The 24,650-nt window shown below is 48.7% G+C and overlaps 1 protein-coding gene across 2 annotated transcripts in view; it reads left to right on the top strand.

Moving 5' to 3' along the window:
• The first annotated feature begins 1,308 nt into the window (after positions 1-1,308).
• The window catches only part of OPRD1 (opioid receptor delta 1), a 48,566-nt gene continuing 25,224 nt past the window's right edge, over positions 1,309-24,650 (top strand). The window contains exon 1 of one of the 2 annotated variants that reach the window (XM_081057843.1): positions 1,309-1,364. Coding sequence is in view for 1 of the 2 variants with exons in the window: in XM_081057841.1 (XP_080913967.1) it covers positions 9,802-10,031 (230 nt within the window). In the remaining variant the exon portion in view is untranslated. Of the gene's footprint in view, positions 1,365-9,533; positions 10,032-24,650 lie in introns of those variants that run through there. The other variant, XM_081057841.1, reaches the window with a different exon arrangement.

Below are 24,650 nucleotides of genomic sequence, written 5' to 3'. Positions count from 1 at the left end.
CTCCAGACCCTCCCCAAAGCCAGTTTACATCCCTGACCATGGATTCTCAAACATCCCTATTTCCTTACACTAAATCTCCTTTACTTACGTTAGCTGCTGGGGGTTCTGTTACTTGCGACCAGAGTCCTAATTGATAGAGACAATGTCTGTAAATAATGTAACCCAGGAACCACATGCCTTCACAGAGGTGTCCGTAGTCATGTGTGCAACAGTGGTACTGGAAGGATGTGACCTGACCACTTGGCTACCTCCCCGGGAAAGCCTTCCTCAATTCAGTCTATGGCCTCTGTCTCTCAACTCCCAACAACTTCATCTGACCCTCTGTCATAACACACTGCCTCCTCTGCTTATCTTCTGTGTCACCTTCCAGATTATAAAGATTAATGTATAATTCATCTTTGTATTTCTCCCCAAACATGTGTCTTTTATATGGACAATGCTGGGTTCAGTTATTATATGTAATAAGGGGTTCTACCTGGCCAGGGGAGTGTGACTACTCTTTTGGGGAGTACTGTCTTGCACTCGTGTGGTATGAACACAGTGTATGAACTTACACAAGTTCATTATCTGGTGGGTGTCCAATTCTTCAGAATTTAGATACTAGTAATAATAATAGCAGCTATTTATTTTGTATATATTCTATGTGCTAGGTGAGAAAAAAGCTCTTGAGGCTCAGAAAGAATAAAAGATTTGCCCAAGATCCTCAAATTTATGTCACACAGATGACCACAGCATCTATTTTCAGGCTGCAAACTTATGCTCTCTTTGCCACTGCTGGTGGTGGTGGGTTGGGGTGCAGGATCGCAGGGGCAGAGTGCAGGCTGTTCAACCCCTTCCCTAGACCCCCTGTGTTCTGATTCTAGTCCTCTGGGTCAGACCTGGCTCTGCCCTGGCTCCCTTGTGGACAGTAGGCCTCAGGTCACTCGGTTTGCCAGTCTGGCCAAATCAGGCAAATCTGGCTCCTGGAGCTGCTGTGGTTACCATGGTACCTTCCCCAGGCTCCTCTCAGTGTAAACCTGGGGGCGAGCTGTTTTGAAGCAAATGGGGAAAACAGAGAAAGTCTCCCACTAATGCAGGCAACTAGCAAACAGCTTGCCTCTCCTCGAAATTCCTTTTAGTGCCTCGCAGGTGGGTCTTATGGCCATGGAGCCCAATTTCTCCAGTTCACAGGTGAGGAAACTTGAGGCCCAGGGTGCTTTGCGTTTGACAAAGAGGTTTTACGCCTTGGCCAGGAGGGTCTCTGGAGTCAGAGACCTGGGTTCCAATCCAGCCCCTGCATGACATTGGACAAACTCATGAACCGTTCTGAGTCCTGGATTCTTCATCTGTAAACTGGGCATCGTGACACGTCTTCCCTGGAAGAGGTATGTGAAGGATTAAATCAAATCATATACATACAAATGCTTCTCCAAGTGCGTGGCACGTAAAGAGGTGCAGTTGCCCAAGGTCAATGTGGGGGAAAGTGCATTGTTACAGGATTCAGGAGACTTGGGTTCCCATCTTGATCCTGCTACTGACTTGCTATAAGTCCCTTTAGCACTCTGGACCTTGGTTTTAAGCGAAAGGAGATGTTGCCTAAGCTTTTTTCTAGGTCTGCAGTTCTGTGCATCTGGTGACAGAATGCTCTCCCAGGGCTCCTAAAGCTGTATTTCTTTCTCCACACCACCCTGCCTCACTACCAGAATGCCCTGAGGCCCAGCCAGGAGACTAGCACCCTGAGCCTGAGGGTCCTTTGTGGGAGAGGGAGAGATGCCCCTGGGGCAAGACATTTCCTTGAGGGCTGGGGCTGCCAACACTCAGTGTGACTCCACAGTGTCTATCTTTGGTTCAGGGGCCTGCCCAGGCTTCATGGGGACAGGCTGGGGAACGGACATGGGTAGGTGGAGCAGGATACTTTGGAAGAAGGAGACTGTACCCATCTGACCAGGTTAACTGAAAGCAATTTTTAATACCCTGAGCATCAGAGTGTGAAGAAGAGAGATGGGCAGCTGCTATGCTCCTCAGAGTAATTACTGAGAATAAAGGAGGAGGAGAGAAGGAAGTGGGTGGCATTTAGGGTTTCCAGTGGAATCCCTTACCTCCCTCCAAAGGTGGGGGCGGTAAGGAAGAAGTTTGGGATGGGGTGGGAAACTGAAAAAAATGAGCAGAGAAGAAAAGTAGGGAAAGGAAAGGGAAGAAGTGATTTTTGTCTAAGGACAATGACAGCTTGACAGAAACAGGAGACAGAGCATGTTCACTTCGACCATCGTGTTCTTTGCTCACTGCATCCGAGGAGGCAGGCAGGGGAGGCCCTGTGCCCTGTTCTTGGAGTAGAGGTCTGAAGAAGGCCTTTCTCCCCACCGGGTCACACTTGATTACCTGGGCTGCTGGGGCCCATGCCTCAGAGTCCCCTGGCTTTCTGCTGTGACACGTAGGCCTCTATTCATGCAGATCTAGCTGGCACTGGACTGGGGAACTCTGAGCCTGTCCCACACTCTCCTCCCTGACACTGTCCCTTCCCTGCTGCTGCTCACTCATCTTTCAAGTCCTTTCTAGTTCTCCGCTCATCACCCTCCACTCTGAACAAACAAAGCCTACAATTTGTCACGTGTGAATTAACTCCAGGCAGAACCCAGCACACTATTCAGAACATGTACCCCACACAGGCTAAATCCCAAGATGGATCTATCTAAATCTGGATCACTTTGCCTTGCAAGATCGAGGAAGGAAGGTGGATATAAACATGGTTATTGCAACAATAGTACCAGCTTATTGAAACCAAGAGCTTCAATAAGACAAGAACTTATTGAATGTTTCCAATGCGTCAGGCACTGCGACAAGCTCTGTATTTGCATCACCTCATTTATCTCCTTCACAGTCCCATAAAATAGGTACTGTTATCATTTCCTCTTACTAGGTGAGGAAATTGAGGCTTAGAGAAGTTAAGTTATTCAAAGTCACATAGCTAGCATATGGCAGACTCAGCTTTCAAGCTCAGAGTCCATACTCTTAAATCACAGAATTCCACCTCCCAGTCTCAAAACAAAGATGTATTCATGCCAGTAAACTATGTCCATTTATTTCTTTGTCATTCTTCTTGGGATGTTACCTACATACTGACACATCCTTTAGGAATGCTTTAAGCTGCAAGTAACAAGACAACGTGGCAAACCATTAAGGAGTAGGTTGAACAAGAGGCCTTGAAACAGGCAATCCAGAGCTGGTGTAGTAAGAGCCCAACAACATCACCAAAGTGTCGGGATTGTTCTGTCTTTCCACAGAAAACACCATCATATTGGTTTTTCATCCTCATGTTTATTGCTTCATGATTGCAGATGGCTGCTACAGCTCCAGGCATCACATCAGCATTCCAGGGGGTTTGTTTTGTTTTCTTCTGATGGGGCTTTGCTTTTTATCCCGAAAAAAAAGCCTGTCGGCAGATTTCTCTTTACATCTCATTGGTTACATATGCACGCCTAGACAAATCACTGGTGTAGGAAAGTGTTTATTATCATGGCTCCTGCTTAACAAATGATCCCCAAACCTAGTGGCTTGAAACAACAGCCATTTATTATCCATCAGCTATCTATGGGTAGCTGAGTAGTTCTGGGATCTGATCCAGGCCTGGCTGATCTTGGCTGGGCATATTCGTGTGCCTGTGATCAACTGTTGGGTCAGGTGGGGGTTGCCTGGTCTAGAATGGCTTTACTTATGCACGTGTCTAGTGTTGCCTGGTTGTCAACTGGGGTTATGAGTGACTGGGTCTCTCATCCAGCAGGCTAGCCTAAGCTTGTTTCTGTGGCAGCGATAGGGTGGCCAAGAGATTAGATGGAAGAATGCAAGGCCTCTTGAGGCCTGGATTCTGAACCAACATCCCATTCTTTTGGGCAAAACAAGTCACAAGACCAGCCCAGGTATAAGGGGTGGGGAAAGAGACTCCACAGGTTGGTGGGAAAAGCTGCAAAGTCACTTGCAAAGGGCATCGAGGCAGAGTAATGAAGAATTGTGACTATTTTATAATTTACCACAAATTACCATGATTTATTTAGGCCAGCTCATCTCCTGAGGCAAAGAAGGGGCTCCCTTCCCCCAAATCAAGGGAATACCCCTACCCCTGATCAGGGGACAGTTGCAGGGAATAAAACAAAGACATGGTTTTTGGGCAGATGGCTGACAGTGTCTGGATGGGGGCTAACCCGGGCACAAGGCTTTGCAGCTCCATTTTCTCCAAAGCACCTTTCTGTTTTCTGAAGAGGGTGATTCTCATCTGTCGTAAGTTGATGACTAGTCTGGGCCTCATGATTGTTCCTCTAACAGGTGTATGCATTTCCTCCACAACACTGAGGTGCAAAAACAATTTAAAAATGAATAAATAATATGAACTCTGCCTCTGGCCCCATCGGCCAGGGTTACGGGAAAATCCAGTGTCAGTCCCCAGAGGGTGGGGCGGGGTGGGTGAGTGATCTAGTCTCCCTGAGATTTGTATGATCCAGGAAACAGGAGGCAAAGATCTTTCGCATTTGGTCCATGAGGAACTCCTCCAAGTTGCTTTCATCAAGCCCCAGGGGTCCATTTGAAAGTGGAAGACTCTATCTCTGCTCCCTTGACCTTGAACTTGTTGCAGAAAATTTCCAGGCTCAGTCTTTACTCCAGGAAACTCCTCTGGCCTCCCTTCTCTCCTGCCCTGGCTACCCTACCTCTTCAACTCCATTCCCCCTTCTTCCTGACAGACTTAGGTCTCCCAAGCAACATCGGGATGGGATGGTTTCCTAGGAACCCAGGACCTGGCTGTGCTTCCAGGAGGGGGACATACCCAAAGGGAACAGACAGATAATGGTGTCATGTAAACTGATCTGGGGGAGCAGGGAAGGAAGCCATACGTCAGCTGAGACGTGACGGGCACATAGGAGAGGGTTAGGGGATGAAGGGGAAGGGGAGCTAGCAGCAGCATGTTCCAGACAGAGGAACCATCATCACAGCAATCACTAGCATATATTGAACACGGCCTATATGCCAGGTGCTATAAAGTGGTACTGTTGTTGTCCCCATCTTATGAAACTTGCAGAAGAAGTCATGTAACCAGTAAGTGGTTGAGCTGGGATTTCACATCCAACCAGTCTGAGACCAAAGCTCCCCTCTTAACCAACTAGATTAACCTGGAGGGGAGAGAAGCAGGTTATTGGGAGACCTACAAACAGTTTATTTTGGCTGGAACATAGCATGCGAAGGGAAAGATGGTATAACAAGAGGCTAGTGAGGCTGAGGAAGGTGAAAGTGTGGAGATTCCTGCAGCCATGTTACTGCTTGAAGGCAGCAAGCCTGGGGCAGGGACATCATTTCAGGGCTATTTCAGTAGTTTTAGCAAGAAATGGTGGTGTGTCTGACTGAAAGACAGTAGTAAGAATAAATAACAATGGCAGGATTTAAGGGTTGTCTGGGAAGAATGGACACAACTTGATGATTGGTTGGAGGTGAGGGATTGGGGGAAGAAGAGGGAAGGCAAGAATGACTCTCAGATTACTGACTTGAGCAACTAGATGGATGGTATCAACCTTTTTCTTTCCCCGATTTGCTGAGTATCCTTGGGGATCTCACCCAGGCTCTCTAGATGCCTGTCTTCCTAGCTATAAAATGAAGATAATGAAACTTGACCTCCCCATATATCCAAACGATGTCAATGTAAGATGAAGTCATCAGAGTGCTTCGAAAAGTCAAAAGTACTTTGCAAATGCAAGTGGTTATTATTTTATGGTTATTGCTAAGGTCCTCCCCATCCTGGGGATTTGCAAATGGAGCCAGACTGAAAGGCAACCCTGGGGACCTTTCTGCTTACTTGGAGAATGAGGAGTTGCTGTATTTTCCATCAGGCTGATCCGTCTCTTTGTCAGGTGGAAGCCACATTCCCACGTACTAAATTGTTAATAGCTTCCCCAGGGAGTTTCTTTCTGCTCTGACTCCTTCTGTGATTTCTGTTTCTCCACTGCTGACATCTTCTGATGCTCCGGTCGGCTCAGGATTTCCTGTGCATTTATGTTTTTGTTTTGTTCCCCTGAAGTCAGGATGGGGACAAGACCCAAGCAGAGTAGAACCGTTCCTTAACCCAGGGGTGGGGAGGGCTGTGTCTAATCTGTCCTCCACCAAGAGCAGGGACCGACTTGAGGGAAAACTCTGCCAAGCAGAGGCAGGAACTATGGGTTCTTGTGTTTTATGGTGGTGACGTTCTAGTTTCTGCTCTGAGAGGCAATGTAGTGTGGTCATCATGGGACTGGCCTTTGGCGTCCCACAGATCGGGTTGGGCATCCCAGGTGTGGTTTGGGCAGGTAACCTAACCTCTGTAAAATGGAACAACGCGAGTAGGACCTCACACCTCTGGGTCTGCTGAGGATTAAAGGAGATCATCCACAAAGCACTTGGCCCAGTGCCTGGCACAGAGCAAGTGCTCTACAAATGGTCGCCAACAAGATCATTTATGAGTTGTGACCACAGAAACGAGGCTGCCTTTTAAAGATGAATAGACGAGAATGCTTGCATCCAAGTAAGACCTGACCTCTTCAAAGTACTCACTTTGGGAGGCTATTGGGGAAACCCCTTTAGATGCCTTTCAAGTTTCCACTGTCCTTCCAATGTCCTCAATGGAGGCCATTCACGTGTTCTTGGCTTGTGTGCTAGTCAGTTCGCGCTGCTGTAACAAAGTACCATGAACCTGGTGACTTATAAACAACAGAAACTTATGTCTCATAGTTCTGGAGGCTGGAAGTCCAAGATCAGGGTGCAGGGATGGTCAGGTTTTGGTGACGGCCCTCTTTGGGATTGTAGCCTGCTGACTTCTTACTGTGTCCTCACATGAGAGAGCAGACGGCAGGTTTTCTTAGCAATTATGGTATTTTGCTCATGTGTTGGGTCAGTTACATATCTTTCCAGCATCTTGACTGTGAGCTCCTCTAAGAGAGCAATGGTCTTACTCATCTTTATGGTTTAATAACATGTGCTCAGGCAGCCTTTGCCAGTTGGCAGAGAATCTGTTATTTCACCAGATCCTCACTCAATCCTTATAGATGAGAAAACTAAGTCTCAGAGAAGTGAAGGGAATTCTTTTTCTGTCTTTTGCCTCCACCATATCTATGGTTTTCCACCATAGCAGTTCTGTCTCCAGGAAGGACTCAAAAAACCTTGTGGAATACAATTTAAAAACATACTCTTCAGCTCAGTGTGGCTTGAGAGTGAGAATGGGGTGGGGAGAGTAAATGGAGTCAGAAGAAGACAGCAATAAACGCTGGTTGGGACCAGACTGGGAGGGCCCCAAAGGCATCTCCAAGGGGTGAGGGTAGACTTGCTTGGTGACGGCCAAAAGCCAAGGGCTGGCCTGGAACCGGCATCTACTATTTCAGTTCCAAGTAAGATGTGGTTGCTGAATTTGTGCAAAGGGTTTCAGTTGCTTAGAAGAATTCCTAGGTCCTCTAATAAGCTATGTCTGCTCTGACTCCCTCACCGAATGGCAGCTCACCAACGTTGGAATTCAACTCCCTATTCAATCACTCATGGAGCACCAGGGGCTGTACTAAGGTGGGGGTACATGAGTGCACAAGACCTATTGTAAAGGTGATGCGCAAAACCCCAATGACTACATAAATAAATATGTAGGAAATTCTGTAAAGAGGGAGATTATGATGCTACAAGAACAAATAACAAGAGGACCTTGTTTATTTGATAGGTAGCGGGAGGCGACAGTTAGTGAAGTGATATTTAACCTAAAACTTGAAGGATAAATAGCACTTAATCTGGGAAGTGGCTGAGTCTTCCAAGTGGAATAAATAGAGTGTGCAAATGTCCTGATGTAGGAAAAAGAATTTGGCTTGTTGGAGGGGTAGGGAGGGGGCCAGAATTCCAATAAAGTAGCCCTCTTCTTTTCCTGCTCTAATTTCTTTCCTCTGGCACCAGAAAAGTCTCTGAGTACCAGGCCCTTTGAGAAGGGGAAAGAATTTTAGCAACAAATGTGACCACAGAGCAAAAATCATCTGCATGAAGAGTCCTTAGATGGTGGAGTGGAAAAGCCTTGGGGTAAGGAGTCTACTGTAGCTGGTAGAGAAGCTTGCACAGCAGCTGGGAGGGGCAAAGAGAATTGAGAGGAGGCTGAACTTGGGAATTCTGCCTTTGTTCTTTCTGGGAAAGGGTAAGAGCCTTGCATGTAGATGGATGACTAAAGCCAAAGAGTGATATGAGTGAGGGAGTTCTTGCCCAGCCACTTTAGGGCCAAGAGCATTGTCCCACAGCCTAGAACTCGGGAACCCCAATGTGGTCCCATTCCATTCCCCCTTGGGACCTTTATTCATCCAACTAGTATTTCCTGAGCACCCACTGTGACCCCTGCTCTCCACTGGGTGCAGGGAGCAATCAGGCCTGGTTCCCAAAAGAGGAAACAGAGTCAGATAGAAATGATTGCCATATGGGATAATTCAGTGCCTAGCCTAGTCTTCTCATCTGTAAAATGGGGACACTAATAATAGAATCTACTCCAAAGTGTTGATGCATGGAAAAGGCACTTATCACAGTGCCTGGAACAGAGTAATGGCTGGCAGAGCGAATGTTCTGGGGAGGACAGGAGCCCCAAGAAGGAGGATGGCTCTGGGTCTGGGCTGGTCAGGTTAAAGAGAGAGTGCAGGAAGTTCCCCCCTCCCATCTGCTCCTACAGCAGCCACAGTGATCTTTAGGGTGGTCTTTGAGATCCTGCCCACCTCTTCATCCCTTCTCCCCACGCTGGCTCCCTGCCTTCTCTTCCTGGCCTTCTTTTAGTCCCTTTGACCACAGTGTCTTTGCACATGTGGACCTGTGGTTCCTTTGGTTTCTTCCCGAAGTTAGTTCATCCCCAAACTTCACATCTCACTTTCAATGTCATTTCTTCAGGGAAGCTGTCATGACCTCTGGGTTTTGTAGATTCTGCGGCAGGAAAGCCTCGCTTCCTTCGTTTCCTCAATTTGTAACTGTATCTTCATTAGTGTAATTTTAGAATTGGGGTCTCTCTCCTCCACTGGGCTGTACGCCCCGGGAAGTAGGAGCTGCACCTAGTGCATCCCCAATAGTACCTGGCTCTTATATTCACCCCCCAAAATCTGTTGAGTGAATGAATGGGGTGCAAAAACCCATGGATAATAATGATTGTTTATGGAGCACCTCCTCTGTGCCCGGCCCTGAGCTAAGTTCTTCACTCACACATCTTAGCTAATCACCCCAACAACCCTCTGAGGGAGGTGGTGTGATTACCCTCATTTTACAGATGAGGGTAATCAAGTTGAGAGAGGTGAAGTGATTTGCTCAAGGTCACTGCTCTTTAATGCAGGGACAGGAGGTGGGATTCACATCCAGGTCCTTCTGACTCCAAAGCAGCAAAGGGGTGTGTGGGGGGGGTGAGTCCCAGCTGGGTGGGGTACACCCGAGCTCTTGAAGCATCTCTAGGGAGGGAGTGGGAAGCCTCCTCGGCCCAGCACCAAACCGGTGGTGCAGAGCCCGCCCCTGGTCCCCAGCGTAGACTAGCGGCCGCCTCCGGGCCACGTGGTGCGCGCGGCGGGTGCGTCCGAGGAGCCCGCAGAGGTTCCAGGCTCAGAGCGCTCCGGGCTCCGGGCGCCGAGAGCGGGAGCGCGGGCGCCAGGACAGGGCCGGTGCGGGCGGCGAGGTGGGCGAAAGAGGCGCGGAGGCAGCGGAGCGGTCCGGGCGCTGCAGCCAGCGTCCTCCAGGCGGCGGCTTCGACCCTTGGTGCGCCCATCATCCCAAGTCTCTGCGCCCAGGGCGCACGGTGGGGAAGGATACGGCTCCGGCTCCCCGGCCGCCATGGAGCCGGCCCCCAACACCGACGCCGAGCTGCAGCCCCCGCTCCTCCTCGCTACCGCTTCGGACGCCTTCCCCAGCGCCTTCCCCAGCGCGAGCGCCAATGCGTCGGGGCCGCCAGGCGCCCGCAGCGCCTCGTCGCTCGCTCTGGCCATCGCCATCACCACGCTCTACTCGGCTGTGTGCGCTGTGGGGCTGCTGGGCAACACGCTCGTCATGTTTGGCATCGTCCGGTGAGTCCGCTGCGAGCTGGCGCCGTGGGTCTGGGGTGAAGGTGGGGACTGCGGGCTTGGGACCCTGACCGCGGACCCCTGAGCCCCAGGGCCTCCATGCTTCCTGCAGGGGGCGCACGGGGCCCAGCGGGGAGACCTCTTCCATTGAGAGGAGGACACTGGAATTTGTATTTGTGTGTGTGTGTGTGTGTGTGTGTGTGTGTGTGTGTAACTAAATAACATTTGGTCATCTGTTGCATTCCCTTCCTTCTGCATCAGGCTGTGTGGGACAGTTTGGCAACAGTTTGCGTCTGTCACAGTTTGTGAGTGGGTGGTTCTGTTTGTGACAGTACAAATGCATTGTATGTTTGGATCTCTGACACCTTGCCGGGGTGGGCAGAGATGCCCAAGGTGCCCTGAGCCTGTGGGGAGACAGCTGTGTGTGGGCTGTCTATGCAGGTGGGGGCACAGGAGAGAGAGAGAGAGAACCATGCTGTGGGAGCACTTACCACATCACATCTGGTCATCTGGTGATGTCCCTGTGTTGATGTGTGCTTGTCCCACACTGTCAGCTTGTGATTCTCCCGGAATGAGAATGTGACAGTATGACTGTTGTTTCATGTGAACCCCGGAAACTCTAGAGCATCCAGAGTGGCCTTGGACACTTGTGTTTGTGCACCCATGTGTGTGTTTGCAATGGAGAGCCCATAGTTCCTGGTACAGTGGGCAACAGCTGTGGGTCAGCCAGGCAGTTCTCTGCACCTGTACCGTGACCATCTGGTCAGGAGCTCTGGACCTTATTTAGAAAGGCCTCACATCTTCCTCACAAGTGTCCTTCTCATTTTCTCCTCCTCGCCTAACAGTCTCTTTTTTTTTTTTTTTTTTGTCAAAGGCAGTAGTGGTTTGTTTTTGGCTGGAGTTTGTGCTTTCACCTCAGGAAGTGAAGCTCTCTTCTTAGTACCATGGATCTTCACAGAATCTAAAACATCATCAGCTTACCCCAGAAGCAGTCCCCGGACCCAGTTCTACCAGTTCAGACATGGGCAAAAGGGTTGAAAGGAAACTCCTATCCTTGTGATAACAAAGATGCCCTGGTATTTACCATTAGTTGGAAATGGGTCCTGCATGCTGGTTGGTTGAGGGCACAGCCCTAAACTCTGGACAGTGGTGCCACCAGGCAGGGCAGAGGGCAGATTGTGGATCCAGGTTGGAGACATGAATGTGGTCTCAGCCCAGTTACTGATGCCCATCAGAGTGGGGGCAACCATTCCTCCTGCCCCATCTCCCACCTGCCTCTGTCTCCCTGTCTGAAGGATAGCAACCTAATCTCAACTGAGAGATATGAATTCCAGAGTATGGGTTGCTGCAGGGCAGAGCATAGTGCATTGGAGTGCGGCACCGGATGAGGTGCGTGGGTGTTGAGGGGGCTTTGGCATTGATGATCTCTGAGGGATCTTTGCTCCCCCAGGAAAAGTGGAGGACACAAGAATTTCCTGTGTTTTCAATGACTCATCACCAGCTACAGTGGGAACATTCCCCCAAGCACAGGCAGGATTGATCTCTGTTTTGCATTTTTGTTGGTGATTCTCCTTACTTTGCCTTCAGAGATTGTACAGGCTGTAGAGTCAGGCCAACCTGTGTATGTATTAATCCCAGCTCTGCCACCAACTGGCTCTATGACTTGGGCAAGTCACTTAGCTTCTTTGAGCCTCACTTTCTTCATCTATAGAATGGGGGTAATAACAGGACCTTCTTCTACAGGGTTTTTGTGAGGTGTCAATGAGAGAGCATATATAGTGCAGCTGGACCTAATAAATGGAAGCTGTCTGTGTGATAAAGAAGAGGAATTTTCCAGATCCTTCAGAATCCAGGGCCTATTAAAAAAGGGAGAGTGAGGGAGGCGCTTGTCTTAAGATGGGCCTGAGAGTAGCTACAGTTCTGCGAGTTCCAGGTTCCTGGTACATACTCCTATGCCCTCTAGGGGAGCCCTTGCTACTCTAGTCTGGCGAAAGCTGACAATCAGTGTGTTCAATTCCATTTCCAGCCTCTTCCCAGGGCCTCTGGCTGGTGGGCTGATGAGCACAGCTCCCCTACTACCGTTGAGCCAGGGGAAAGCCTCTCACTTCTGAGGCTCCACTCAGGGAAGGCCCCCGGCTCAACCTGCTAGGGGTGCTCCCAACCAACCTTCTCCAAATCACATTGTCAAAGGTATTCTGACAGCAGCGTAATGGCCACCCATAGGTCCCATGTTGCTAAGCCATTTCCTGGGCCAACCATCTAAGTGATAACTGTATCTCTGTGTCTGAGTGATCTAGTCCTCACCTACCATCCTGTGGGGTAGGCATTAGAAGCCTCATCATTATCACCCCATTTTACAAATGAGGATCTGGGGTTCAGAGAGGGGCAGATTCTTAGGTTCTTGTTCTAAGGTCCAACAGCTAGCCTAGACCCAGAGCTAGAACCCTGGTCTTGTGACTCTAAGTCCAAAACCTTTTCCAGAGCTGCCTGGGATAGTGGACAGAGAATTGTATGGAAGGATGAGGCAGAATCCTATTCCTCCTCTGGTCCTAGACTCCTCAAAGAATGAAGGAGGAGAGGAAGACTAGGGACAGGGTGGCTGCCTGGGGCTCAGCTTCTGCTGGCAAAGTCCCAAGAGCACTGAGGAGAGGGGAGCCCAGGACAGAGAAAAACCTTTACTCTGTCTGGCTCTCTGTCATCCCATGCAGGGTGTGGCACAACCAATAAGTGAGTCAGTTGATTGGTTGGTTGAATGAATGAATGAATGAATGAATGAATGAATTCTGCCTGCCAGTCTTGAGCATAGGCAGTTTGGGGGTCAGGAGAAGGTTTGCAAAGGTAGTTCTAGAGGACCCTTGGGACAGGAAAGCATGGTGGTATAGTGGCAGAGTGGGGCTCTGGAGCCAGACATCTCTAAGTTCAAAGCCCGTGTTCAAAGCCACTTGCTTGCTGTGTATTTGGGCTTGTGACTTCCCCTCTGACACTCATTTCTTTGCCTTTAAAGTGGGAATAACAAGTGCATCCTGGGTTGTGGTGAGGATTAAGTGAGATAATGTGTTACATCTGAGCCTTTCAAGCCCTTTGAGGACAGGGAGGTTCTATGTGGGAAGGAATGAATTAACTCATTGAAGGAAATTCTGTGGATGCACTGTGTTAGATGCTGAGGTGAAGAAATGGTGAGGAAAAAATATACAACGCCCTTGTCCTCATGGAGCTTAGGGTCTGGTGGGAGAAACAGACATTCATTGGCTAGTCATCCAACAAGCTTAAATTTATAGCTGTGCTGAGGGCTGCGGACGAGTATATGGGGGCTTTGGGATTCCACGATGTGGGGAGGGTCTCACCTGGGCAGGGAGTTCAGAGAAGGTCTCTGAGGAGCTGAAGGATGAGGAGGGGGTAACTGAAAAAAAAGCTGATGGAAGAGGCGGCCAGTTAGGTCAGTTGGTTAGAGCGTGGTGCTCTTAACAACAAGGTTGCCGGTTCCATCCCCACATGGGCCACAACTAGATTGAAACAACTACTTGACTTGGAGCTGATGGGTCCTGGAAAAACACACTTAAAATAAATAAAAGGTTTTTTTTAAAAAAGAGAATACCAATTCGATGAACATTTTCAAAAAAAAAGCTGAAGGCAGAGCGCCCGATGGGAAGACTGACATGGACGAGGGGCTGAAAAACAAGTACACAGGGATCTCAGAATGCCACATCACGATGCACTCTCCATTCCTTCCTCCACACACCCTGGGCCTCTCCCCACTTCTTGGGCCCACCTGAGAGGCCCACTTATCCTTCTGGATGCATGAATGGGGCCTCTGGGAACTGTGCTCTTAGCAAATAGCCTGTGGTTCCCGAGGCTTGTGTGAAGTGTGAGCAGGATGTTTTGGGACATCTGGTCCCCACACAGTGCATCACTCCCTAATTCTGTGGTGTGAGTTTGGTTGGCGTGGTGACTCTGTGGGTCCTCAGAGCAGATGCTGGAACCACTCTTTCTGGGTGGAGTCAGTGCCCTGAGCAGGGCTGGCATCTCAGAGTTCCCATTGGTAGCCCTCTGGGTAGGGTGGAGTGTGAAGAGTTTAGCAGGAGCCCTCATCTCTGATAGGTGAGCCCATCTTTCCTTTACATGGCCCAGAATTTCCTGGTTTGCCTGTCCAAGAATCCAGGTAGGTGAATAGAGTCGGTGCTTTCAACTTGGCCTCTTGCCTGTTCCACAGCCTGCCTTGTCTCCCTGCCTCCACCTTTCCGCATGCTGGTTTCTGCAGGTATGCACCCTGCGTATCTCTCACCGCCCCCACTGCACCCCCACCCAGCCCCCTGCCCTTCTTGACTCTTTCAGGCTGTGGGCTTCTCTTCCCCTTGATCTCTTCCTCAGAGCCATGTCTCTTCTGACTTCTCTTCTTGTATCAAACGCTGGCTCTGCTACCTACTAAGATCTTTAGCAAGTTGGATGGCCACTCTGCTCCTAGTTTCTTCATTTGTAAAATGTGGTACCTGCCTCATAGGCACCTTTGTCCTAAAGATCAGGTGAGATGATGTTGGTAAAGCACCATTTTCCTTCCCATCCCAGGTGACAGTAGCACAGAGCAGGGGGTAGGCTGGGCCAGGCAGCATGGACAGGTGAATGCGGGTTCTGGTTGTCCCCTCTGTCTCCTGCCGAGGTGCCAGGAGTTGCTGGAGTAGGTGCTCAAGTGGCAGCTTTGCAGGATTGGGAGCTCTGAGTCCCTGTGTTGATTTTGGAGGCCCAGCATGAGCCCCTTGCCTTTGGTCTCCCTCCCCTTCTCTTGGGGCCCGGGTTGGAGTTCACAGACCCAGGGACCCTAGGCCAGGAGAGATCCCTGTGAGGTGACACAGTGCTGTGCAAAGGTCACAGCTGGGGTTCAGGTAGTGCCGGGTCTCAATCCCAGCTCAACCACATCCTGGGCAAAGAGCCTAACTTCCCTGAGCCTTATTTCTGCATTTGTAGAATTGGGGTAATCATTGTAGATTATTGGGAAGATGAATGAGAGCACGCATGCGAAAGGCTGTAGTGCAGCACCTGGCACATAGTAGGCCCTCAGTATGGGCCAGATGCTATGAGTAACCAGCACCCCTGCAGCTGCTCCAGGCCAGCAGAGGTGGTGGCTGTGAGGCCAGAGTGTCTGCATTTTCCACCTTTGACTTTTTCCTGCTTCCTGCATCCTCTGCACATTTACTTATTCAACAGACATTTTCTGATGCTGACCCCTGCCAGCCCCACCCAGACTCAGCTCCCACTGCCCAGACTTTCAGCTTAAGCCTCAGCATGGTCTTTGGCTCCAAACACAGCCACGCCTCTCAGGACCCTCTGGTTGGTTACAGCTTCAGGGATAAATGTGGCTTCCCAGAGCTGTGGGAGTCCTGGGGGGTGGGGGTGGGGGGCACCTGACCCCGCCAGAGAATGTGATGGCTATGCGCTCTTGTGAAGGGGAGCAGCAGTTGGCTACAAGGAGAGGTGGGGCAGAGCATTCCAGGCAGAGGGGACAGTATGAGCAAAGAAAGGTTCAGTGGATGATCAGAGCTACAGGGGGCACGGCTGAGCTGAGAGTGCCAGGGCTGGGGTGGCTTTGAAGATGGAGAGGCTGTAGGGACAAAAGCAGAAAGGCCTGGCAAGCAGGCGTCCTCATCATGGTTGTCACGTTGCCTGCTGTGCGCTGAGCTTTGGCCAGGCTCTGGAGCCAGTGACGAATCCACCAACTATAGTCTCTGCCTTCCAAAATTGCCAGTGAGATGCAAATATTAGAGGAACTCCATGAACCAGCCCCAGGTAAGTGGAGGGAGTCATTCTGGTGGGGAGGGGAAAGGGAGGACTAAGGAAGAAGACAGCCTGGCTGGGCTGCGCTAAGGCCAGAGGTTGTGTTGGGGCTTCTGTTCCAAGTCTGGACAGTGGGAGCTGAGGCTGGGCAGGTTCTCGGGTCCCACGGTAAGGCAGCCATGCTGGGAAATGAAGCAGCTTTGGGTCACAGGTCATGGGGAAAAGGACTTTGGAGTAATCTGTCCAGAATGGTGTCCAAGAGGATGAATTTGGTGTGGGTAGGTGTGAGGTGGATGGGATAGGGAGGGCCTCAATGTGGGGAAACCACAGAGGCCAGCTCAGGGTGATGGAAGAGAGCTGTGTGACCTTGGATGGGTCATCTGGCTTCAGTTGTCCCCTTTCAAAACGAAGTGCTGTTGGTCCTGCTGTGCCTCCTGGCCTTCCCCCAGAGCCAACCCTTCCCAGGCCTTGAGTTCATTCACTAAGGAGAGTGTGTGACTCAGGGGCTATGGGTTAGGGCCAGAGGAGTCACATAGGGCACGGAAGAACCTCTCCTGAGCTTCTGCCATGTGCCAGAGCCTTCTCCAAGCCGTACAATGGCCCTGCAGTGGGGGCTGTAGATTCTCATTATAGATGAGGGAGCAGGTGCCTCTCACAGCCAGACAGACGCAAATCCAGATCTTCTCCAAAACTACTCCACTTCCAATCTGCCACTGCTGTCCATGAAACATATGAAGAATGAGGGTGAGAGCTGGGGATGTCTGGCTAGAGAGGGGAGGAACAGGGCAGATTGCCATCTGCAAAGCTCTGAGACCTCTGCTTGGGGTAACAGCAGTGGAGAGCCTGGACACTGGAGTCAGACTGGCCTGGGATCACATCCCAGCTGTGCCACTTACTAAGAGAGTAAGCTTGGGCAGTATATACACATCTTCTCTGAGCCTCAGTTTTCTCATCTGTGAAATGGGAGTAACAGTAGACACATATAGGGTGGTTATGAGAAGTTCATGAGGCATGACGTGAAGGACTTCAGCACAAAACCAGGCATTTCATAAAGTATTCGATAAACATTTTCTATTATTATGTCTATTTAGAAGAGGAGTGAGACTTGCTTCTCATTCATTCGATTGACATTTATGGAGCCCCATAGGAACTAGAATTATTGGGGAGATACTACAGGGAAACTTTATCAGCTCGATATTAGAAATATTCTTTTACTATAAAGATAGCACAGTAGTTATTTCAGAGAAAAGCTTTGTCATTTTGGTGTATTTCCTTTTCACTTCTTTTTTTTTGTCCCTTGCCTCCCTCCCCATATTTCAATGACACCAGGATCACACTATATTAAAATAATGATCACATTATATATAATATTTTATAAGCTGCCTTTTCGCTTAACATTATGTCATGACTATGTTCACATGTTATCAAACATTCTTTGAAAACGTGATGTTTTAATGGCTGCATTGTATGAATGTGTTCTGTTTGGGAGGGTTTATGTTATTTCTCATATTATGCCAATCTAAATAATGCATCTGTGAACATGCTTGAACACTCATATTTGTTAAGGAATTGTGCAATTGTTAAAGCTCTCCAAGAAGATATGGGCTGCTGTGTAATGTAGGCAGCCTGCCATCACTGATGGTAGACAAGAGGACACTGGACAACCACTGGGTGGAGGTTTGGCACTGCAGACTTGGGTGGAGAAAAGATAAGACAAACATAATTTCAGGCTCCTTTCATCATGGCTGAGATTCGGAGAATGCTTCTCAGATGTTGTGATCTCAGATTCCCCTTCTCCCCTTCCTGGCAGATGATGCCTGGACTTTGAGAGGAAGGGGGCTGTGCAGGAGCAAGGCATGATTTCATTAAGCTCAGAGTCCTGGGACCTTTAAATCCAATTGGCTTCCCAGAATATCATAACATGCCCAGGAAGAGGCATAATCGCGGGGTGGAGAAGAAAGCCTGGCTTAACGGAGCAATTTACCATCATACAGGCCTCATTACCAGCTGGGGGGATATAGGGTGGGATGGGGCATCTGGGTTGTGCTCGTTGATTTATAGCTCCCAGTGCAGCTGCAGAAATCAGCAGCTTTGTCTCTGGCCGGGATGGGTGTGTGCGGAAAGAATCTTGTCTTTTGTAGCTTTCTGAGTCTTTCTTGATGAGTGGAAAGAATTCAGACTTCAAAGTCCTGTGAGGTCAAAAAACCCCAGTGAATAAACACAACACAGAGAGAGAAAGGTGGAAACAGCCTGGCGGCCCTCCCTGCAGAAGTAACCTTTTCACCAAGGCATAAAATTTTGAATCATGGATGATGATTCTCTTTATTGAACACTTATTTTGTGCCAGGTACTCTGCTTAGAGATGTGTATATATGAGTATCCCGTTTAATCCTCACATACCCGTATGCTGTTGCCCCCATTTTATAGATGAGGAAAGGTGAGGCTCAGAGAAGTGATGTAACATGTCCAGAGTCCCAGAGTTGGGTTGAAATCAGGCCATTCTGATCTCAGAGCCCACACTCTTAACGATTGTCTAGTCTTCCGCCACTTTGTATGTCAAGTTCAGCCCCTCTGATTTACAAATTAGGAAAACAAGGTGTGGAGAGGTTCTGTGTCTTTTGAGTTAGTGGCCAAGTCAGGACTGGGACCTGCCTTTTCCAACCCCTTGCCTCTTCTTCTTGCATCTCTTTCCATGCTGGGTTAAGGGTGGCTGGAAATAGTAGCACCTGGGAGCATGAGAAGTGGGTTCCTATACAAGCTAGTCCAGCCTGGGGGCCACTGACCACACCTAACAGGCCCCAAAGAACTCCAAGTTTCATGGGGTAGGGCCAGCAGCTGGTGAGACAGAGGGATTCAGGTTCAAATCCGGGTCTGCTTCTTGCTGGCTCTTACCATCGGGCTCACCTTCCTGAGCCTGTTTTCTCGTTTGTGAAATGAGGATGATAGAAAAACACCTACATCACAGGGTTGTGGTAAACACACATTCAGCAGCCCCTTCTAAGTACCAGGCACAATTCTAGGGGCAGGGCGTGCAAGACACTGTCCCTGCCCACATGGAGCCGACATTTTCGTGGGGAATGGTAGTCAATAAATAAATAGATGTGAGGCCAAGGCTATAGGCAATGAAGTCAACTAAAACAGGCCTGGGGAGAGAGCCTGGTAGGGCTGCAGGTATGCATGGGGAGGCAGGGGGGAGAGGGCAACTCAGCAGAGGCCTGGGGCTGGGAGGACGAGGGAACAGTGCCGTCAAAGGTTAAGGGCGATGATGTGTGGCGTTACTAAGGGCCTGGCCCCAGCCAAGAAGTTGTTGGTGATAATGATGCCTTTTGGCTGGTTCCCTAGCTCTTGGGTACCAGGGACAGGGATGAAGCCAAGGAAGAAAAACTGCTTCTCGTGTTCAGCCCAGATGCCCCTGCAAGACAGATAGAGATCATCTGTTTTCTTCCATTACAAAAACTCATCCTCCTGAAGTGCTAGGAAATGCCCCGAATCTAGTGATTTTCCATTCTTCTTTGGGGGGAGGGATTGGAACCCTCCACGTGGCCAGAGGACTGTCCTGCTGGGAGGGGCAGGTAGCCACAAGACACTCCCTCCACTTGCTCAGGCCTTGTCATCCCAGATAAGAGAGGGCTCAACAGCAAAACATGGCATATTGGCTCCATGGAACTTCATACCAAAATTAGAACCCCTGACCTTTCCTGAGTGCTGATAAGGTGGCCAGCTCTGTGCCGAGTGTCTCATGGATTATCTCATTTAATTCTCCCAACTCTATGAGGTTGGTACCACATTTCTCTCCATTTGGCAGATGAGAACACTGAGGCTCAGAGATGATAATTCACTTGCCAAGGGCCACAGTTGGTAAATGGCGGTCAGCCTTGGAGTTGAGGGGCCCTTGACTCCCAGGGCCCACACATGCTAAGTGTCCATGAAGCGATGTCTGTGAAGAAGGTTGAACTCACGATACCTTCTGATTTCAATTGTGGAGAAATAACTTTTTCATATGGCCAGGGATTGGGAGAGGCCATGGAGCAGGGAAGACTGATTTGTTAAGTTATTAAAATAATAAATTATTAATAAATAAAAGTGAAACTCTGTCATGTGTCAGGCAGAGGGAGATGTAATATGTAACACACAGCCCGGTCAAAGGCCTAGAGATGGACTTTTTGGAACGTCTGACTTTGGATGCTGGTTCTGTCCTTTCTATACTCCTAGACAAGCACCTCTCCTCTTTGGGTCACAGTTTTCTTCTGTGAACAAAAAGGGTACATACGAGGCCAGATAGTTATGTTCGCGAACTCCTCCTAGAAAAAGTGCTACCTATCTCATTGCTGAATATCACTATGGTCGCCTTCGAAGTGCTCCCCTTGGGAAACTGCACTGATGTCAGCACCTAGTCCACCCTTGAAAGCAATTTTGGAACTCTTTTTCTGGAATGGCCATCAGAGCTGTCGTCGTATTACCCTTGATGTCCTGAATGTCATCCAAATGTCTGCCTTTCAATATTTCCTTTATCTTCGGGTCAAGAAAGAAGGCACTGGGGGCCAGATCAGGTGAGTAGGGAGGGCGTTCCAATACAGTTTTTTGTTTACATGCTAAAAACTCCCTCACAGACTGTGCCGTGTGAGCTGGTGCATTGTCGTGATGTAAGAGCCATGAATTGTTGGTGAAAAGTTCAGGTCGTCTAACTTTTTCACGCAGCCTTTTCAGCAGTTCCAAATAGTAAACTTGATGAACTGTTTGTCCAGTAAGTACAAATTCATAATGAATAATCCCTCTGATATCAAACAAGATTAGCAACATCGTTGCAACAAGTTCGTGAACCGAATTGTCAGACCTTGTGTTGCTACCACTTCCCAGGGTGGGTGTGAGTCAAAGGAGAGAGTATGTGAAGTGCCCTGCACAGGGCGTGTTCTCAAACAGTGTGTCTTGGGGGTGGGGGACAGGTCAGTCAAACTGTAACATCCACACAGGCTCATTATGAATGATAAACTTTGTGGGCAATATCGTCACGTGGAATTGTGGGAATGGAACCTTTACTTGGCCGTGGTAAGGACTCAAAATAATCAGGAACCCATCAATTACAAGTACTGCAGAAATGAGCATGTGCGTTGGTAATATTACAAGACTTCTTAGAGGAGGCCTTCCAGGCAAAATCTCACATAAGCTCTACAACATTTCTAGAAGGCAGGAAGAATATAGTGTGCCTGTTTTATAGATGAAGAAGCCGAGGCTCCGAGATGGAAGACTTTTTTTTTTTTTTTTAATTGCAAAGATATTTTATTTATACTTATAATATAGAAATATACTTACATTTATATATTTATTTCGTTTTTTCTTTCTTTTTTTTTAATTAATTTATTTATTTATTAGTTTCAGGTGTACAAAACAAGGTAATACTTAGACGTTCATCATTTATATCCCTCATACTGTGAACCCCCCTCCCCCCATCCACTATCCCTCCGACCTCACACTGAACCATCACATTATATATATAAAACTATAGTTGGCATTCATTAATGTTTAGCTTCTGGTGTACAATGCCATGATCAGGTATCCACAGTATCCCTGAGGTGGTCTCCCAAATAGGACGCATGGGAGATGGAAGACTTTTGCCCAAGGGCACCACCGTTAGTATTTGACTGCAGAGCCTGCCCTCTCTCCATTTTATCCCACTGCCTCTCATCACAGTGGACCCTCTCAACAACCCAACGTGCTGGTGGTTGTCATTGCCCTTTTCCAGGTGAGGAGAATGTGTGGCTCCTGGTACCACCCTTAGCCTAGAGCATGGGCTTGTGGGTCTGTCTCAGTCAGGGTCCTACGAGAGAAAAAGAACCAGTAAGATGTTTCAAGGAATCGGCTTATGCAATTGTGGGGTCTGGCCAGACAGGTCTGACGGGCTGGGAACTCTCAGGCAACAGATGATGTTGCAGTTCTTAAAATTTCTTTTTCCTCGCGGAAACCCATTTTGTCCTTAAGGCCGATCTTCATTATCAAAGATAATCGCCTTAAAGTCAACTTATTGTAGATGTTCATCACTGGTACACAATACATTCACTGCAACATCGAGATTAGTGTTTGATGAAATAATTGGGTACTACAGCCTAGCCAAGCTGACACATAAGACTAACCATCGCTGGGTCAGACAGACCCAGGCTTGAGTCCTAGAACTACCACCTTTAGGCTGTGTGACCTTGGGCAAATTTCCCTGCCTCTCTGAGCCTCATCCCCTTGTCTACCAAATGCTGTGATAGTGCCGATGAGGATGAAATGCAACGATGTACGTCAAGGGCCTTTGTGCAGAGCCTGTCACATAGAAAGAGGGGAGACGCACACTAAAATAAATGGTCGTGAAGCAGTTTTTTCTAACCGCAGTGTAATTGTTTGTTCCTGTGTTTGCCTTCCCTTTTATACTGGCTGCTCCTGGAGGGCAGGAACTGTGTCCCATTCATCTTCTACCTTGTTTCCTTCAGTCTCTGGCTCTAAGGAGCCAGCCGTCACTAAGCATTTCTTAAATATCTCGTTGGCACTTTGTTAATGAGATTCCCTAGGTGGAGTTGGGATCTATAATAAAAATCCCCCAACTACCAGATAAGAGGGAAATAGCATGTGCAGGGACCTCAGGCCTCTGTTTTCTCTAGAGTAACCCCTTACTTCTCAGCTTAGGAAATCTTTCCTAAGATTTCCTAATCTCTGATCCCCATCGCCTGTGTTCCCACAGCGCCCTATGTGGCCCCCATTAGAGCAGGGACTACACACATTTTCAAACACGTGATTGCTCATCTCTCTCTTCCCAGTGGAGCAGATGTGGGGTGGGGGGAGTATCCTTTGTTCATAGCTGGAGCCCCATCCTAGGGTGCTGACTGACACTCAGGCGGCATGTCATGTCCATAGGTGTTTGTAGAAGGGACATGTCCTATTTCCAAAGACACATAGATTGACAAGCCACACTCAAGGAACTCTGCTTTCTTGGGCCTCCGTTGTATCTGGCTATTGCATCCCCTGGTCCAGAGCCTTAAGGCAGAAGCAGAGCCAGGGTGATGGAGAAGAGCTTCTCTTTCCTGTTTCCATGAACACGTTGTAGTTGGTTCTTGAACTCAACTGAGCAAGGAGTCTGCCCTGTTTATTGCTGACCTGGCTGGCCTCCCCACTCATGTTCATTTCAGGGGCCCTGTATTTCCATACTCCAGCCCTTAATCTCCTGGGACACACTCACTGGGTCTCATAATACCGTACATATAACCATTTTCCTTCCTCAGGCTTTTCCAGAACTGAGACAGCTAATTAATTTCTGGCCAACTACTACTCTTGTTAAATGGTGGGAAGAAACATAGCTTGCAGCCCTTGCGGCTTACTTGGCTTTGTTTTGCCAGTCAGAAGAGCAACCATCTTTGTCTGCAAATGGAGGGAGCCCCAGCCAGACCCCGGCTGGCTGGCAGTTGCTTTATTTAAGCTGTTTGTTCCCCAAAGTGGGCAAAGCCTTTGGGATCTCCGCTGTAGGTGTGCCTTGGTTTCCTCATTTATAAAACAAGGGATTGAACTTGACATACAGGGAGAAGATGAGGTAGAGATAAGGAGGGTGGGTTCTGGAGTCAGAGGGACACGAGGCCCAACCCACACCCTGCCTCTCCTAGCTGCCTGACTCTTGGTAAGTTATTTCACCTTTCTGAGCCTCAACATTCCTCTCCTGTAAAATGGAGATGATAATGTTCGCCCCCTGTGGTGGCTGTGCAGATTGAGTGGGATAATCAACACACACATGGCCCTTACTTAGCAGGGCAACTGGCACCTAGTAAGTGCTTAGTAAATATTCTCACTAGCCATCTTTTCTTTTAGTGCTAACATCCTGTATTCCTGATGAAAAAAGCCTTTTGTTGGAAGAGCTGGGAAGTGGGAAGTGGAGCAATGTTAACAGACATTGCTTTTGTGTTTTAGGCCACAGCTGGCAAGATGGTTAACCCCTCTGTATGGGGTGCAACAGAAATATATTCTTCACAGTTCAGGAGACCAGAAAGTCTGAAATCAAGCAGGGCTGTGAGCTTTCTCAAGGCCCCAGGGAAGAATCCCTCCTTGCTGGGCTTCCAGTGCTCACTGGCAATCCTGGGGCTTACAGCTCTGTCACTGCAGTTTTTACCTCTGTTTTAACAAGGCTGTGTTCCCTGTCTCTCTGTTTCCTTTTATAAGCACAGCAATCACATTGAATTTATGGCCCACTCTAATCTAGTATGACTTCATCTTAATGAATTACATCTGCCATGACCCCATTTCCAAATAAGGTCATATTCTGAGTTTCTGGGTAGACATGAATTTCGGGGGCACCTAGTTAACCCAGTATACTCTCCAAGGCTCACTTTTCTCCTCTGTATGAAGATGAGTAGGGTTTCCAGGTGGGAATTCCCACCCATTCTCAGGAAGTTTTTTCGCCTTCCCGTTCCCGAATCCCAAGAAAAGTTGGGAAAAGTCGGGAAATTGGGAAAATCGGCTCCTTAAACCCAGTAATACCCACAATGGGAAATAAACGTACTACTCACAATGTATCTGTTAGACATTTCCTATTTATCGCTAGGGTTTCCGGGCGGAAATCCCTCCTCCCTTCTCGGGAATTTTTTTCGCTTTCCAGTTCCTGAATCCTGAGAAAAGTTGGTCGGGAAATCGGGAAAATTGGTTCCTTGAACCCAGGTGATTGGTAGTATTGGCCGTCACTTTATGGAAATGATACATCGTGGAGAACAGAAAACCGTTTATATCTCGGGATTTGGTAACAGGAAAGCGAAAGCAAAAAAAAAATCCTGAGAATGGGTGGGAATTCCCGCCTGGAAACCCGAAGGATGAGAATAGTGGCAATTTCATAGGGTTGTT

Source organism: Rhinolophus hipposideros (genome assembly GCF_964194185.1).
Source record: "Rhinolophus hipposideros genome assembly, chromosome: 8".
In the NCBI taxonomy this organism is placed as follows: Eukaryota; Metazoa; Chordata; class Mammalia; order Chiroptera; family Rhinolophidae; genus Rhinolophus; species Rhinolophus hipposideros.
This window is presented reverse-complemented; position numbering and strand designations above follow the sequence as displayed.